Source organism: Pygocentrus nattereri, chromosome 2 (assembly GCF_015220715.1).
Source record: "Pygocentrus nattereri isolate fPygNat1 chromosome 2, fPygNat1.pri, whole genome shotgun sequence".
NCBI classification, from domain to species: Eukaryota; Metazoa; Chordata; class Actinopteri; order Characiformes; family Serrasalmidae; genus Pygocentrus; species Pygocentrus nattereri.
Genome location: NC_051212.1, coordinates 46,899,767 through 46,918,737, shown reverse-complemented (window position 1 = coordinate 46,918,737; position 18,971 = coordinate 46,899,767). Strand labels below are relative to the sequence as shown.

Sequence of the window (18,971 nt, the reverse complement as noted above, 5' to 3'; positions counted from 1 at the left end):
CTCTCTCATTCTCTTCACCACTAACTCTCTACCTCTCTTGTCCTCTCTCTCTCTCTCCACCACTAACTCTCTACCTCTCTCATTCTCTTCACCACTAACTCTCTACCTCTCTTGTCCTCTCTCTCTCTATCCACCACTAACTCTCTACCTCTCTCATTCTCTTCACCACTAACTCTCTACCTCTCTTGTCCTCTCTCTCTTTCCACCACTAACTCTCTACCTCTCTTGCCCTCTCTCTCTTTCCACCACTAACTCTCTACCTCTCTTGCCCTCTCTCTCTTTCCACCACTAACTCTCTACCTCTCTCATCTTCTCTCTCTCTCCACCACGCTCTACCTCTCTCTCTCCACCACTAACTCTCTACCTCTCTCTCTCCACCACTAACTCTCTATCTCTCTCCACCACTAACTCACCACCTCCTAGCCCTCTCTCTCTCCACCATTAACTCTCTATCTCTCTCTCCACCACTAACTCTCTACATGTCTCGCCCTCTCTCTCTGCACTGCTAACTCTCTACCCCTCTTATCTTCTCTCTCTCTCTCTCTCTCTCTCTCTCTCTCTCTCTCTCTCTCCACCACTAACTCTCTACCCGTCTCGCCCTCTCTCTCTGCACTGCTAACTCTCTACCTCTCTTATCTTCTCTCTCTCTCTCTCTCTCTCTCTCTCTCTCTCCACCACTAACTCTCTACCCGTCTCGCCCTCTCTCTCTGCACTGCTAACTCTCTACCCCTCTTATCTTCTCTCTCTCTCTCTCTCTCTCTCTCTCTCTCTCTCTCTCTCTCCACCACTAACTCTCTACCCGTCTCGCCCTCTCTCTCTGCACTGCTAACTCTCTACCTCTCTTATCTTCTCTCTCTCTCTCTCTCTCTCTCTCTCCACCACTAACTCTCTACATGTCTCGCCCTCTCTCTCTGCACTGCTAACTCTCTACCCCTCTTATCTTCTCTCTCTCTCTCTCTCTCTCTCTCTCTCTCTCTCTCTCTCCACCACTAACTCTCTACCCGTCTCGCCCTCTCTCTCTGCACTGCTAACTCTCTACCTCTCTTATCTTCTCTCTCTCTCTCTCTCTCTCTCTCTCCACCACTAACTCTCTACCCGTCTCACCCTCTCTCTCTGCACTGCTAACTCTCTACCCCTCTTATCTTCTCTCTCTCTCTCTCTCTCTCTCTCTCTCTCTCTCTCTCTCTCTCTCTCTCTCTCTCTCTCCACCACTAACTCTCTACCCGTCTCGCCCTCTCTCTCTGCACTGCTAACTCTCTACCTCTTTTATCTTCTCTCTCTCTCCACCACCAACTCTCTACCTCTTCATTGGCGGGACTGTTTTGAATACAATGTTGCCAAAGCATATAAAATTAAACACAAAGAGGGACATATTTTGTAGAATAAAAAAACAAATATAGAATGAACAATAACAATGATAATTGTCATACCTAAATAACAGCAACAATGGTAAAATTAATCAAATAAATAAATAAATTAAATAAGACAATATAATAAATGTTGTAAGGCTTGGTAAAGTAAAAAAAAGAATAAGTGACTGCAAAGTCTTCTCTCTCTGTGCAGCCAGGATTTTTTTTATATTTGCCCATTTCTATGACCAGACTGTGGTTGTTTTTCGTTGAACTTCTAATATATTTCTGCAGAATTCTGCATGCAGGGACTCTGTGGGATGCTTGTCCCATCTAGTGTAGTCGTGCGTACTGAGTGGACCCCATACCTCACTTCCATATAGCGCAATGGGTGCACTATATGTACAACCCCAATTCCAATGAAGTTGGGACGTTGTGTAAAACATAAATAAAAACAGAATACGATGATTTGCACATCCTTTTCAACCTATATTCAATTGAATACACGTCGTGTCCTCCGGGCCAAAGAGGAAAAGGACTGTCTGGATTGTTATCAGCGCAAAGTTCAAAAGCCAGCATCTCTGATGGTGTGGGGGTGTGTTAGTGCCCATGGCATGGGTAACTTGCACATCTGTGAAGGCACCATTAATGCTGAAAGGTACATACAGGTTTTGGAGCAACATATGCTGCCATCCAAGCAACGTCTTTTTCAGGGACGTCCTGCTTATTTCAGCAAGACAACGCCAAGCCACATTCTGCATGTGTTACAACAGCGTGGCTTCGTAGTAAAAGAGTTCGGGCACTAGACTGGCCTGCCTGCAGTCCAGACATGTCTCCCATTGAAAATGTGTGGCACATTATGAAGCGCAAACTACGACAATGGAGACCCCCGACTGTTGAGCAACTGAAGTTGTACATCAAGCAAGAATGGGAAAGAATTCCACCTACAAAGCTTCAACAATTAGCGTCCTCAGTTCCCAAACGCTTATTGAGTGTTGTTAAAAGGAAAGGTGATGTAACACAGTGGTAAACATGCCAACTTCTCTGGAACGTGTTGCAGGCATCAAATTCAAAATGAGTGAATATTTGCAAAAAACAATAAAGTTTATCAGTTTGAAGATTAAATATCTTGTCTTTGTAGTGTATTCAATTGAATATAGGTTGAAAAGGATTTGCAAATCATCATATTCTGTTTTTATTTATGTTTTACACAACGTCCCAACTTGGAATTGGGGTTGTAAAAACATACACCAGATTTTATTTGGGATTCTATTTTGTGGATTTTTTTTCCTGATGGCGCAGAGAACTCTCCATGCTTTCTCTTTTAGTGCATTCACCCCCAGATCAAAGTTTCCTGAGGCACTGATTTTCAGTCCTAGGTAATCATAGTGTAATAAATGCTCTAGGGTGGTGTTTCCTATCTTGTCCTCTCTCTCTCTCTCTCTCTCTCTCTCTCTCTCTCTCTCTCCCTCCAACACTAACTCTCTACCTTTCTAATTCTCTCCCTCTCCACCAAGTGTCTACCTCTCTCATCCTCTCTCTCTCTCTCTCTCTCTCTCTCTCTCTTCACCACTCCATCATTTCCACCACTTGTTCTCTCTACCTCCCTGAATTGCTATCTTTCTTCAAATCTCTCTTCCTTCTATCATTCACCCCTGTTTTCTTCACTCTCTGTTTCTCCCCAACTCTCGCTCTCTTTCCATCTCTTTCATCCCTTAACTCCCTCTCTCCTGCTCACCTGCTCTCTATCTCTCCAACTCTTTCCTTTTTTCTCTCGCTCTTTACCTCCCTCACCTGCTCTTTCTCTCTTTTTCCTCCATCTCTCTCTCGCTTGCTCTTTGCCTCTCTCAGACTCTCTCCTTTTCAGTCTTTCTCTCACTCGTTTTCTCCCACCTGCTTTTTCTCCCTCTCCAACTCTCTCATCCCTCTCTCTCTCTCTCAACTAATCTCGTCTGTTCTTTCTCTCTCCAACTCTTTCTCGCAGTCTCTCTCTATCATTTTCATTCTCAGTAACTCGAGGCTCGAGGGGAATAAATTAGTAATATTTATGATGAAACCTTTCCCTGTATCGCCCATCCCTCATCTCGTTGTGGCATAAAAAAGACACTGATCTTATCAGGCGTACCTGTGTAGTCATCCGTCAGACAATCTACCTATCCATCCATCACGCGCCCACCGACCGCCTTCTCCTCCGCCGCACTAGCCGATGCCATTAAAACTACATAAAACCAGTCCAGCGCACCAGCACCTGAGTCTGCACCCATTACAAGTAAGGATCCGGCAGCCGCCACCTTTCATCCCCCTGACGCTCCACAAACCCAATCAACGTCAGAGGAGCAGAAGAGGCGACTCTGGAAGACGTGTGCAATTTGTTTACTTTATGTGGTGCGACCTCTCAGAGAGGATTTTATAATGAGAAGTCAAACAGAACTATGTAGTTTACCAAAGAAAATAAAAAGAGCTCTGAGGTTGAGTCGTCACTCATGCCCATATTAGGCATTCCGGGTCTAAGCCATTTTGCCTGTAGAGACAGAGACAGGCTACACCCAGACAGTGGGGGGAAACAACTACATACTTTCCACTGATTTGCATTGCACTTATCTTTATTAGTTTTAAACTAGAATTACAAATATGCCAAGAAGTTGCTGCATGGTGGGCTGCAGGACGAAAAAAATGAAAAACATGATTTCAATTTTTACACTATCCCTAGGTATTCACGTCTATAGCTGCGTTCCAAAGCCTATATAGTTAGCAAAATTTGTCTGGCCCACTTGTGGGCCTTGGCCCTGTATATCGCTGGGTCCTCAGCCTAGATCTGGCCAAAACACTGTAAGGTGAGTAGAACCAAAATATTTGGCCAAATCTGCTCCCAGTCTGGCCCAACAACATTGTCGGTCAACAATATCACACCAATATCACGCCAGAATTGTCCCACAAATGTAGACGTTACGCAAATTTGTATGAAGCTGCCCAAAATCTGGCCCCATTCTGGCCCGCATGCGTAATATTGACTAGCTTAGCCTACAGCCTAACAGCAGGCTATAGACCAGCATTTTGGTCACAATGTTACATAACACTAGTGAAATATATGACAATATTGACTAGCTCAGCATACAGCCTAATAATAGGCCATAGACTTCAGTATTTTGATCATAATGTTAGCTAATGTTAGCTAAGCATGACAATATTGAATAGCTTAGCCTACAATCTAAAAATAGGCTACAGATTTTAGCATTTTGAATGTTACAAACACAATATTAGCAAACATTAGCTAAAGAGATGACAATATTGATTAGCTTAGCCTATCTGATGATTCGGTCAGGTAATGGTAAGTCAAAAGAAGTGATGGCTGGCTACTCTGTGGGGTCAATTTTCCATACTGATTTTGGGACAATAAAGGAACACTGAGGGAGTCCAGTCAGATGGAGATTACATGGCTAAGACATAAGACTGAGATTTTATACACCTGTTAGCAATGGGTGCGGCTGAAACACCTGAACTCAATGATTATGAGGGGTGTCCACATACTTTTGGCCACACAGTCTCATATATGGCAAATGTAGAATATTGCGGGGACATAACTGGAAATGGTGGTTATAGTGAGATCTTTATTTCTCTTTTTGAGTTAAATCAGGTTTCCAGGTACGAGGGCCAGACTTAGCCAGACGCAATCCGAGCCAAGTGAAACTCCACCTGGATGAGTGTTCGATATATTCCCTCCTCGCCTGCCCTGAGCTAATCCGCTAACCCTGCTAAACGCAACGAGAGCGAGAGGCAGCGCTGACCTTGCCGGCTTCGGACGGTGCTTTTAAAGCCCTTCCATGTAATTGAGCAGAACTGCAGGGAGGCTGCCTTTGATAGTGTTATAACCCCCTTGTGAGCACAGCCAGAATCATAGAAGGATGAGAGCTGGTGAAGAGCAGAGAAAGAAACGAGAGTGAGCATGTGCAGAGAGAGAGAGGGAGAGAGAACAGTATTATGGTATTCTAGAGGAGTGCCAAATCTCAGAGAAACAGTAGCAGTTCACAGAGGAGCACCGGTTGTATTTTTCTGGGCCTTGAAATAAGCTCATCAAGGAACTTGAGCTGGCCTCCAAAAGCTCTGAATGAAAAGGCTGAAAGAGCATTCTGTGCCACTAGGTCAAACACAATGGCACTTCTGAAAGTCTGGAATAAACTTTCCGAAGGCAGTACAATTAAGCCTGTTTCTCCCAGGATTTTAAGTTATCTGCCGCGTTTGCAACAAATTTGACACGACTGAAAGTCAAACCAGAAATTCCCAAGAAAACCTCAATTAAAGTTGGCGTCATTGATTTTTCGCCAGAAAACCTTTTGTAGCATTTGATGAAATTCTCCTCACATTCTGGCAGCTGCCAATAAAATATCTGCTCAGAGGAAAAATCTGGTTTCCGTAGCCGCTCCAGGGTCTTTTAACGGGGAGAAAAAAACAAATGAGGTGAACCACCAACGTCCAACCTATCAGGACCAGGAGGTGATCTACTAGAGATGCAACAATGCCACTTTTTCCCTTCCGATTCCGATGCCTGATCCTTTAGCATCAGCTGATACGGAGTACCAATACCGATACTGACCCTGTCTAACCTAACTCACCTACTGGTTAGGACTTCAAGAGCTGAAGAGAAGTCAGAACACCTTAGATTAACCACCAGTGTAGTTATGCAGTGATAGCAATATTAACCACTCACTTTTTAAACGGACCAATTTTGTGTGATAAACATCACTACTGAAAGTTTAATCAATGTTAAAAATGGTTAAAAATGGAAAATAGCAACAGTTCTATCTTACTAACTTCTGAGTTAAGGTGAAACTGCTACAATAAAGAGTAAAATATATATTAATATGTCTGTTATAAGCTTTTAGCAGATTCAAATGTTTTGAATTTAGAATGGCCAAAGCACACTCATGTGAATTGCAGTTAGCTTAGCACAAACAAGCACCAAGAATAGATCCGATAGGATCGTTAACAGGTGTTAGCATTATTGTAGAGGCAGGCTTTTTCCTTGTGTTTTAAGCGAGTTTTGACATTCATACCCCAGCCTGGCTCCAATAGTCACAGTTTGCCACTAGTCAGTACAATAGTTCAGTATTTCTTCTACAGCTAGCTAATGTAGTTGCCTAAAATCCAGTTTGTAGAAAAGACCTTACATGAAACACTAATCCCCTTAGCGGCTATCTGTGGCAGCAGCCACAGGGCAGTTATCACAAGTCATGAAAGACCAGGTTTCCATCTCTTTGAATGAAGAGAGACTAATAAACTGAAAGCTGCGTTAGCATCTCAAAAAACAGGCTTGGAATCACTCGTAAAACTCTCAGCATTAATAGTTTGTAGTGTTAGCATTTTTAGGTTGCTCTGGCTACAGCGCATATGCATATATCTCCACAACAAACGTTTTTCCCCTCTTATGCCTTTGTTACCAACAAGAAAATAGGCTATTTACGTTGAACAGCAACGTGGTCGTGTTACAAGCGATAGCATTAATTTTCCAACCAGTAAACCATCTCCTCATTGTAATATAACGTCTCTGGCTGTAGTGCTAGCTAAGAGAATTAGCCAGGAGCCTATCTGAAGCTAACTGGACTGTCCAACAAGGTTAACATTAGCTAACAAGCTAGTTTGAGCATCAGCTAACATTAGGCACCTAACTGTGTTGCTGTGTTGATGCCTACTTTTGTGTTTAATTTATCTGTGAGAGCTGTTAAAAATTAGCTTGCATGCTGTATTAGAGGTTTTGGAAGGTACATTGCAGGGAAGGGTTGTATTTATTTGGCTAGCAACAGCTTGGTTCAGCTATCTTTCGCCAAACCTAATGAGTATGCCCAACAAAACCAATTCTTGCTTGCCAGTTTCACTAAAGTGTCTGTTTTTTTGGTTTTTTTGACTTCACCCCTTACACTTGAAGGCAAAAATAAACAGGCAGATTTCTGGCACCAGTTTTGTCAAACTGACAGCAATTCAATTAAATATAAAGCTCTTTTGGCTAACCACCTTTCCTACAAATCTGATTCCCTTTCCCAACCAATTCTGCAAGTGATTCTCGAGAAGCAAAAAGAGTGACAGAATGACACGAAAAAGAACTAAAAAAAATAAAAAATAAAGCTGAACAATGCAGTGTTATTAGGCCTCAGACCCCAATTATCCTAACCTGAATGGATTCATAGCTTTTTTCTAATTGCCTGAATACATGTCCTTTGAACTCAACTATTTTCCAAGATGCTAAAATCTCCAAACATGTTTACCAATTAACAGCACAAAGCCCAGTAAAAATCCTGTTGTTATAGGAACATTGCAAATGCAAAGAATGTAATCACTAATTCACAGCTATAGAATGAACAGACCCACTTGAGTCAGGCTATTTAGTGGTGATGTACAGTGCATTCACCTTCCACATTATTAGAAAGACCCACACTGTACTTCCACTTACTGGTAACCTTAGATATATCTACAGTGTTGTGCAAAAGTCTAAGACACCCTTCATTCAGTTCCAGGCAAGACGTTCATTGTAAATAAACAACACAACCATCCAGCAACCATTTATGTGTCATATGTCTGAACTATATAGGACTATAAAACATGCTGATGTCTGTGGATTGCCAGTGTAAGGCCTATATCTATATAACTGTCTACAAATTACAGCACGAATGGCAATCATCAGGGGCCAAGCACTTATCGAGCTAGTAGAACACAAATGCTGGGCAGTTTTTAGAATGACCTTGATTTACAATAGATATGGCATCTCAAAGGAAGAAAACTTCCAAATTTCGTACAAACTAACCCTTTGACCATGGCAGACTCAAACCATCAAGTTTTCAACAGTGGCTACAAATGTTTGGTAGGTCCCTGCATGGCTACTTTTTTTGTGTGTGGTCAGGGAGTTTGTCACAGCAGGTTATATGATGGCTATGCAGCACCGAAATGGTAGCATAATTAGAGATAATTAGAGAGCACAGGTTAACAAAAATCCAGTCCATCCATAAGAGAGTACCAAAGAGGAGAACATTGATGGGATTGTGTGATGAAAAGAGTTAGTTGGGAAAATGTGTTTTAAAAAATATATATTTACCAAACTTTGAAGCAGAACAAAAAAATTAAGACAACTTTTGATTCATATGAGATGTTTGAGTTGGGTGAAATATAGTGTCCTCAAGTTGTGTTAACTCAAGAAAAGTTACTGTAAGTTGTGCTAATATAATTTTTCACAGTGTAAACACTTCCACAGCAGGTACCCCTGTATATTATTCTCAGAATGCACCAAAATACGATGCCTCCAGATCCCTGCTACAGGGGTTTCATTTCTGAATTTCTGCACTCTGTGGTCCACTGTTCTGAGAACCCCAGCAGTTTCTTTGCTTGATTTTTCTTCTTTTTTTTGCTCTTTTTTTATTTTCTCAGTAACAGCTTTTTAACAGCTACACATAATTTCAGCGCTGAGTCGTCTTCTCACAGTGGAAGGATGGACAGAAACACCCGTGGATGTTTTCAGATCTGAAGCAAAAGTGGAGCTTGATTTTCTTCTCTCTCTCATTTTTAAACTGTTTTTCCATTTACTTTGACTTAAGCAATACTATTAAATTATATCTACTCTCAAAAATATTGCCTGAAAAATGTAGTTAACAGTTATTTTTGACTGGAAATGAAATAAAGGCATTTTGGCAAGGTTCATGAGAATTCTTTAAAGTAAAGATATTTCACTAGACTTTCCTAATTAATTCAGTTCTACTGCAACATTTACACTATCCAGTCATGATATGGTAGCCTAGAGCCTTAGTCAAACATAATACTCAAGAAAGGCTGCAGTTTTTAGATGAGCTGGGATGACATTATTCCAAACTCTAAGCACAAGCCACTGACAAGTTTACCAAAACTGCACACATGCCCATCAAAACCAAACAGTGCGAAGCTTGAAAACTCCTGCTGTGATCAAACAAGCTGCCATACAGGCTATTCAAGTTGCTTCTTGCGGTCAAGGATAAAAGCAAAGCAGCACGCTGACCCGGTTACATTGATGGCCCATGCAGAAGAAGCCTTCAGAAGAAACCCTGCACCTAGTAGCTTTTGGATTGATGTGATAGAGGTCAGAGGAAAGGGAGTGAAAGGAAGCAACCTGGAGCACAGGCCATGAAATATTCACTTATGACAAACAGGTGATGTTCCTCAGGTTCAGCCAGACTAGAGGAATGTTAAAGAATACTTCAGTACTTTCAACCTAATCTCTGTCTGCCATTGTGCGGATCAATACTGTGAACAGTAATTTGAAGGTGCGACCTTATTTAGAAACAAACAGAAAACTGGAATACTCAAAAAAAGTTATATTAAAAGCTTTCAAACTCCTCCAAAGTTCAGAAGTTGGCTGCATTTTCTGTTTGAACTAAGTAATCCCAAACACGTCTTCTGAGTTTTACTTGGTAATGGAGATAACGGTAAAAGAGTGGTAAACGATGCTGAATTCAGTAAATGAACTTTTAAGCAAAATACAAGCTTTTGTAGAACATTTTTAAATGTTATTTGTAAATTTAGTCTGAAATGTATCTAATTTGCAGTCCCCAAGGCGGGACTAGCTGTCCAAATGGAAGAATTTGTAGCCAAAAAGTAAGATTTGAATTTGCTCAATGTTCAAAAGTGAAAGTTGGTTAACACATCCTAAGATTTGCTACGATATTTTCTTAGGTTTGTCTGATCATAAGACCTGTATACACACACACACACACACACACACACACACACATTTTCTAAGCTGCTTCTCCCTCCGGGTTGTGTGTGCTGGAGCCTATCCCATTGGTCATCGGGCGGAAGGCAGGATACACCCTGGACAGGTTGCCAGTCCATCACAGGGCAAGACCTGTATAGTTGGAGCATAATGGCTATAGTTTCAAATTGGAAATATTTACAATGTCAAACATTTAATATTATATTTATATTGAGTAGAATTCAGCATCTTCCCACTGGCTTCTATTATAAGGAATTCAGCATCTTCCCACTGGCTTCTATTGTAAGGAATTCAGCATCTTCCCACTGGCTTCTATTGTAAGGAATTCAGCATCTTCCCACTGGCTTCTATTGTAAGGAATTCAGCATCTTCCCACTGGCTTCTATTGTAATTGATTCATTTAAAAATGTTTTCTGTTCTTTTCAAAATGACTTCTGGGGATGTTTCTGTAGAACCGAGCACAGAAAATGAAACACAAGCCTCAACAAACAAAAATAATGTAAAAAAATTCAGTATGTTGCTTTTGGCTTTTCAAAGAATTGAATGTTTTTCAACACCTCCAAAGTCCAGTCTTAGAAGTTGGCTGCATTTTCCACTCCTCACAATCCAGTTAATGCAAATACATTCAGTAATGCTGAGATTTGGGCTCTGAACTGGTTAAATCATCCATCCATCCATTTTCTAAGCCGCTTCTCCGTCAGGGTCGTGGGGGGGTGCTGGAGCCTATCCCAGCAGTCATCGGGCGGAAGGCAGGATACACCCTGGACAGGTTGCCAGTCCATCGCAGGGCACTGGTTAAATCAGTATTATATATATATATATATATATATATATACAAACAATCAGAGGAGGTACTAGTTTTCTCAATGGAAGAATATGAAATGCTTAATTGTAACTGAAACATCATGTCTGATTATAACAACAATTCTTCAGTGAAAGGTATTTAGGTATTTGTAAGTTCCTCCTCAGGCATCAGGTGGCACGCTCGCATCAGCTTTCTGTGAGAGAGCTTTAAAGGCCTCTGCATACGTTTTGTGGAGGCAACGTTTGCCTGGCTTAGGTAAACAATATGACATATTTGTGGAGAAAACAATCAAACAACTTCACTCGCCATGTCGTGGACATGGCAGCTGGCAGGACTCCACAAATAAAAAAACGTCGATACCAATGAGGCATGCCATGACTATGAGGAGTGACTCTCAGAGCAGGTATGAAGGTATTAACACTTTTATGATTGATTAGACGGACAGAAAAAGTCATGTTGCTGTGAAGGCATTTAAATGGGGCATTTAAACAAAGATCTGAACAGTGGTTTTCTGAACTTGATTACTAACTGAATTATCACAGAAATCCTCTCAACGTCACTCTGCACACACAGTCCAGCTAAGTCCTTATGGTCAACATGATATGTGAATTGCGTCACTGTTTTAAGAAGCATTAAATGCTTTGGTTCCAATCACCACCACTGTGAAAACATCAGCCTCTGTATGTTTCTCTAGATTTACATCTTAACCATTACATTATACAGAAATTCTGAAGCAAATGTATGATGGATACATAAGAGAGGGAAAGGAACATATGCGTTTAAGGAAGCTCTGTTTCGTTTCGCCAAAAGAAATTTCCATCTTCTTCCTTTATTACCAGGAAAGTGCGAGAGTGGTGGTGTTTTTGCAAAAACTGACAGAAAAAAGTGTCTGAATTCCCTGAATGCGCTCAAATATTCAAACAGTCCCTGTTACGCTCATCAAAGGGTGAAAATGCAGCTTTTCTGGCAGCAAATTATGCCAGTTCTTTACACAGTTTTGAGAAACGATGCAAAGTAAACATTTCTGAGTTATTAATCACTACTTTTTTTTTCTCTTTGCTCTTCATTGTATTTCATCTGATGAATTTTTCATGATCCATATGCTCTTTGTTCTTAATATAAAGAGTGGGAGACTCAGAGAATAGAATGAAGCACATGAAGATGAACTTGTCCTATAGAGCTTATTGAGAGCATATGCATGAGCCCCCATGGCTCAGTCCAGCAGCCCCTCAGGGAAGCACGCACACACAGAGGCAGACACTGTTAGCCTCTCAAAGAGAGCAAAGCCTCTTAGATATGCCAGTTTGTCAGAGCAGGGCTACATGACCGCATGCTCGTTCAGAAGTGCTATGTGTGACTGAGCTGCAGACGTAGAAGATGAGAGAGGGCATGCTGTTTACGCTCGTCTCTGTGTGTGGGGTGGCTGTGTGCATGCTGTGTGCATGGAAAATGCAAAAAAGACTGCACCAATGATTGAGTCAAAACGACCATTAGGTACAAGTTATTCATTTGTCAGGAGATGTTTCGGAGGAGATTAAATATAAGATAATCTACTTCCACAAAATATGTGAAAAAAACAGGAATTTTCCAAAACAGGTTACAAAGGCACTATAAAAAGGTTACAAGGAACTTGGGACTCCTAGCAACCACCAGGAAAACTGGCACCATAATCAGATAAACAGCACTCCAAGCTTTCATCCTTGAGAGAGGAGAAATTCAAGCTGCTTCAGATCTGAAAACATCCACAGATATTTCTGTCCATCCTTCCAGTGAGAAGATAACTCAATGCCATGGGTCTGAAAGGATGTATACCTGTAACAAAGCTTTTACTGAGAAAAGGAAATAGACAAAAAAGAAGATATATCAAACAAAGAAGCTGCCGTTGTTCTCAGAAAAATGTACTGGCCACTCAGTGGACACAATAAATACACTGAATAATAAAATGATCTTACATCTGATTGCTTGTTTTCAATTACATTTAATAATCTCTGACATGATGATTCACTTTGTTTAGGTGACTCAAATCTGTCAATAAAGGCGCCAGTATTCAATTCTAGAGAAAGCTTTCATATTTGAGCTCAACAGCAAAACAAAAACACCCCTCCCTTCAGTGCTCCTTCAGAAGCTCCCCCAAATTCACGGATGTACATTGCCAAGGCTGAAAATAGAGGGCTGGCAAACTTGGTTGGGCTGGCAAACTTGGCTTTTTTAAATCTCTGTGGGCATAAAACTCTTTGCAAATGTTGGACTAACAAGTACTATGACACAATGTTGGAGCAAACACAGCAAGTAATGTAACGGACGTTAGGTTAGATTGTGGGTTTGCAAGCAGTCGCTACAATTGCTGCTATCACAAACATTAGCAAACAGGACAAAACAGCGCTGACCTATTCGTTATATGAAACAAATATAGTAAGTTTACGTTACATCTACACCTGTCAAGTAGAAACAGAGCAACCTCCTCATCACGTTAATGCCTTTCAACTCTCGACTAAGCTTAAGCCAGCTTCTTTTTTGCCAGCTTCTTGTTTGAGTTTTCCCATTCCACCTTATATGGTTCAGCATTCAGGTGCAGAATGAAACTACTGTATGATTTGTGGTGGAACAGTAAAATGTAATTTGAAAGCCAACTTCAGCCTCATCTACTACTCAGTTTTGGAATATTCGGAAGGCTGTTTTGACCTGAACGGAGAACATTACCTGCCTGACTGCATTGTGCCAACTGTAAAGTTTGGTGAAGGAGGAATAATCCTATGGGGTTGTTTTAAGCCCCTTAGTTCCAGTGAAGGGAAATCATAATGCTTCAGCATAACAAGACATTTTGGACAATTCTATGCTTCCAACTTTGTAGAAATAGTTTGAGGTAGGCTCCACTGCACAAAGCAAGATCCATAAAGGCATGGCTGGGTGAGTTTGGTGAGATAGAGCCTGACTGCCCCTTAGAGAAGGGAAAGTCTACAACAGAGATCACAAGCCAGGCCCTCCCGTTTAACATCAGTGTCTGACCTCACAAATGCTCTTCTGGATGAATGGGCAAAACTTCCCATTCCCAAAAAGACACTCACAAATCTTGAAGAAGCTTCCCAGAACAGTGAAAGCTGTTATAGCTGCAATGGTGGACCCAAAATCCATATTAATGCCTATGGATTTAGAATGGGATGTTATAAAAACTCCTATAGGTGTAATGTGTAGGTGTGCCAATACTTTTGTCCACATAGTGTATATAAAACATTAAATGTGAACAAACCTGCATCCTCAAATGACCCATGTGCACGCATCATAATTAATAACGTCATATGAATGAATGTGTCATGAACGGCAAACAAACTAGAAGAGCAAGCCTTTGCTGGGAACATAATTAGCTCTGAACAGCTCTCAGCAGTTCATTTTTAAAGCGAGATGAAGGTGAAAACGGTGAGATGTGTTTCTTTTCCACCATTTACTGACACTTCAAGTTAGACGCAGCTGCCACAGCAAGGCTGAATGATGGTGAATGAAAAAAAAAACCCATAAATTGAGATCTGAGTGCTCCTGCTAATGTCACACAGCCACACATCGGATATGTATCTGATCCAAGACCACATATGAAAGTGGCTCAGGTCAGATTTGTGTCCACTTTAGCCTAGAAATGTGAATGTAACCTAAGTTGCACTTAATAAATGAAGGGTGGTCTCTGACTTTTGCACTTCAGTAAGAAAAGTACTGGCAAAGATGAGGTTGATATAAAACAGTTATTTGCTAATCCATTGCATAAATTTAGCTACATTCAACTTCACATTAATCAGTGTGTCTTCTTCAGTATGAAGAGCAGGTTCATTCCTGATAGTAATATAGAGTTAAATCTCAAAACTATTGTAAACAGTGGCTCAAATAACAGGCAGCGTATTCATAACCATTTCATCATAACCACTTTCCATGAAGGAGCTTCAAGAGGCATTAAATGCTTTGGGTGCCTGGTTCCTCTCCCTACTACTGTGAACAGTTCCAACTCTGGACATTTCTCTAGCACATCAAAGCAATCAGAATGCCTCTGTTTACATTTTAACCCTCTAATTATGCAAGATAAGTAGAAATCATAAGAACTCTTCTTTAAAATTACACATTAAAACTCAAAGGGTAGGGTAAACACTTGAAAGGTTTGAGTGTCGATGAGTGCTGACATCACAACAAGGGGATAAGATGTGTGGGCTTTGGCACTGTTCCCAAGCTAACAGTTTTTACAGAGAAAAATAGCAAGATCTGAACAGCTTTCTAGTTAATGTGTTAAGTTACAGCAAACAGACAAAGAAAACAAGCTTGTGTGTATTTCAAACATTTTCTTTTCAAGCCAGGTGTCCCTAAACTTTTGATAGGTAGGGGTGTATGTGACTATATGTGAACTACTGATGTGTACGGGCAGCCTATTTGAGTTTCAGTTAACCATTCAAGGTGCCAGTATTCAGATATTAAAATCTGGTGCGTGCGATATGGTGATGGTTTCACTATATATCATGGTATAGTGTATTTAGGAAATTATTTTTTAATAAAATTCATTTTGGATGCTTAAGTAAACCTTCTTTGCAGATTAACAATGGCATATCATTCTGAAATGTATCTTCACTTTTTATAACATCCATATTTAACAACAAAAGTACATCTAAAATATTTGTATTAGGCAAAATAATGAAAACAGAAATGAATAGTATATAGACAGATGTCATTACTGCTATGTAACCCTAACAAGAAAAAGGCATGTATGTAGCAAAGCACACACTGGTTTCTAAGCTCAGCAAAAACAAGGCTTAATGTTACTTTACATTCACATGTGTGTCTCTTACACTGGAGCTTTTATCTATGGTTGTCAGACAATGGCTGGTAAATATAACAAGGCATTCAAGCTATCAGTATTAGCTGAGAAGCTAACTGAGGCGAGACCATGGCATTGCCTGAGCCACATGTTGAGCAAAGGCCAAAAGTGGTTCACACTGAAAGCCATCTTGTCTCCACGCAAAGCTAATGGCTAACAACCCCAAGAGACCTGCTTTGCCTTCAACTCTCTTTTCCCCCATTAACCCCCTTACATGTTTTATTACACACTTCTATAAACTAAGAATAGCTCAACCAGTTTCCACTGAAGTCCCTGTAGTCACTGAATAATAAGGTTTTGTATGTATTAAGCCTGGGGTTTTAAGGGGTTGACTTGTTAACTCGGTGAAGTCTGATGTCGGCACCTTCAACAACAAACTGGACTAGTTTACCTCAGACTGCAGCTCACTACACTGGATTTTTTGGAAAATCTGTGTTTTGGCCTGTATGTGGCATTCCAGTTTAACATTAATAAAAAACTAATACCTTAACAAGAATTTCAACTGGTATACCAGATGAATCAGTATATCACCCACTACTAACTAAAATCAGACCAACAATTGAGCGAAATGAGAACGTGTTGCTTGTATTTGTGATAAGATTTAGTTATTTGCTACTCATGAGTGCCTGAACGTGAGGTAATAACATGGCTAAGAGGGCAGAGCTGGCATGCCTTCATTGCCAACTAGGCTACTCTAGCTGCTTTTAGCTAGGTCTCGAAACTATAACAACAAATTTCTCTTACAAATATGGCGCTACATTGTCCACTGAGAAGAAATATACTTCATGCTGAAGAAAAGAAGTCCAGATGAAAAGGTGTATCACCTACTAACTACAACCAGATGAACAATTGAGTGAATTGCCAATTTTATGGTTGTATTTGTGTTTGAGTATGTTGTTTGCTACTCACAAGTGCCTGAATGTGTCAAGGACATGTTGTTAAGAGGTAAGAACAGCGCTAAGAAGGCAGAGCTAGCATGGCTTCATTGCTAACTAGGCTAGCTACTCTGATTTTAGCTATGTCCAGAAATGACGACAAATTTCTCTGACTAATACGCTGCCACTTTGCCACTTATCCTTGTCCACTGAGGAAGAAATAGCTAATACAGACAAGAAGAAGTCCTCAGGAGCATCCAACGTAACACCTGTTAGCTCTGTTAGCGCATTAGCTTATATGAAGAGGCAGCCCCCATTATTAAACCAACACAAAAACCTCAGGTGGATTCCTGCAAGCTGCTACATTTTGTGCACTACCAGTGCTGTTGCCTTTACAGTCAGCCTACAGTTCTGATATTTTTGTCTGTAAAGTCATTTTTTCCCTTTCTTCGTGGTTAACCAGCTAACTATTTATAAACTCTTCTAGATACTCCAATCTCTCTAATGTGAACTCACTCTGTGTGAAGTGTGGTGGGTTGTCGTTGACGTCGGTCAGTTTCACAGTAACTGTGGTGGTTCCAGAAAGGCCTCCAAGGTGGCCACCCATGTCTTTAGCCTGGAGCACCACGAGGTACTGATCCTGCGTTTCTCTGTCCAGGTCAGGCACAGCTGTGCGCAAAATTCCTGAGAGAGAGAGAGAGAGAGAGAGAGAGAGATGATTCACTAGATAATCTCCTCATGGCCACCAGCTGCTTCTTAATATCAAATGTTCTTCATATTGTCAGAAAATTCAGTTTTTTTTGACCACTGGCACAAAATAACCTCATCACAACTTACATTTTGCTGTGTACGCTCACCGTCCACTATATTACAAAACATCAGACTTGTACTTCCACTCACTGATCACTTTAGGAGCTCCACTTACCTTTCAGGCCCACTATATAGATGAATAATTACAGTCCATAGCCCATCTGTTGTCATCCACTCCCTGCCCCATTCATCACTGCTCACTTTCTGACCACAGGAGATTTTATTTGGGTGGGGGGCCTTTCTCAACACAGTAATGACAATGATATCGCTGCTGTCAGAACAAAACCTTGTGTCTCCATTTTTGTCATTTTTCAAGTTTATTTAAATTTGAAAATGCCTGTTGCCCTTTACATTGTGCCTAAATGTAATGATGAATGACTCTGAAAAAAATCTGGCTCCATTGATTTACGGTAAAAGTAAAGTATGTTTTTTTCCGTCTACTTCCATTTGGGAGATACGAGGTTTTGTTCCGACAGCAGCGATATGCTAGTAGCTTGGTAGTATATGTGGTGTGTATATGGTGTTGTTGGTATGTGGTGTTGGTAACTTCATCAAATGTTTCACTATGTTTTAAGACATGGTAGAGTCACATTTCCATCCAGTTCAAGTCCAACCCAATAACTGAGGTGTTTTAAAACATTATGCTAATTAGGCTGTTTCCAACACCTTCCTGTACAAGGATATAGAACTTTGTCACTTCTGAGAAATGTCCGTCACTTAGGATGAGCGCTATGTTTTGTCTTTGATAAGATACACGTATATGCTAATTATTTTTTAAAGGGTTTTCATATAAAGGACAGTGACTTGTTTCAACAAATATAGCCATTTTCATATACAACAGGGTTTTCATCATTGAAGCACCAATTAACCAGACAAGGAACTTTAAGATTAAGATTAAGTGACCATTATTAGTCCTATAAAGGGGATATTTCGCCTCCACATTTGACCCATCCGTGCAGTGAAACACCACATACACGGTAGGGGCAGTGAGCACACTATCTGGGTGCGGTGGGCAGCCCTATCCACAGCGCCCAGGGAGCAGTTGGGGGTTAGGTGCCTCGCTCCAGGGCACTTCAATCATGTACTGTCAGATTGGGGGATTGAGCCAGCGACCTTCCGGTCACAGGGCTGGTTCACTACCCTCCAGCCCATTACTGCCCCCAGTCTAAGCATGCAAAAGACTCTTTAAGTGTTCATGGTTCTATATATCGCCATAGGCCTTGACTATATTGAATATATTTCCACAACTCTTGAAGGGCGCTTTTTAAGGAATGACTCGTTTCCATAGTTTTACACTTATGCTAAATGAATCGGTCAGCCAAGAGATGTTCGGTGTCCATAGTTCGCTTGAGTAGTTTAGATCCTAAATCTTGTACATCTCCAAAACTTAACCCACTAAAAACACACGCAGGTCTTCATTAAGGCTGTGCAGACTTGTTGATGTGGTTTAGGATACAGTAAGACTTTCTGTCAACTAAAACATTAACAAAACTTCACCATGTAGCTGAACGCCATGGGCCATTTTAGATGACAGAAGTTGGCATATGGATGCCACGGACTG

General features: G+C 40.9%; 1 protein-coding gene across 6 annotated transcripts in view; it reads right to left on the bottom strand.

Annotated features, from left to right (window-relative positions):
• The window catches only part of LOC108442582, a 298,955-nt gene that overhangs the window by 107,005 nt on the left and 172,979 nt on the right, over positions 1–18,971 (bottom strand). For all 6 annotated transcript variants that reach the window (XM_037531975.1, XM_037531973.1, XM_037531982.1 and 3 more), the window contains exon 5: positions 17,117–17,284. In XM_037531975.1, coding sequence (XP_037387872.1) covers positions 17,117–17,284 — 168 coding nt within the window. The remainder of the gene's footprint in view (positions 1–17,116; positions 17,285–18,971) is intronic.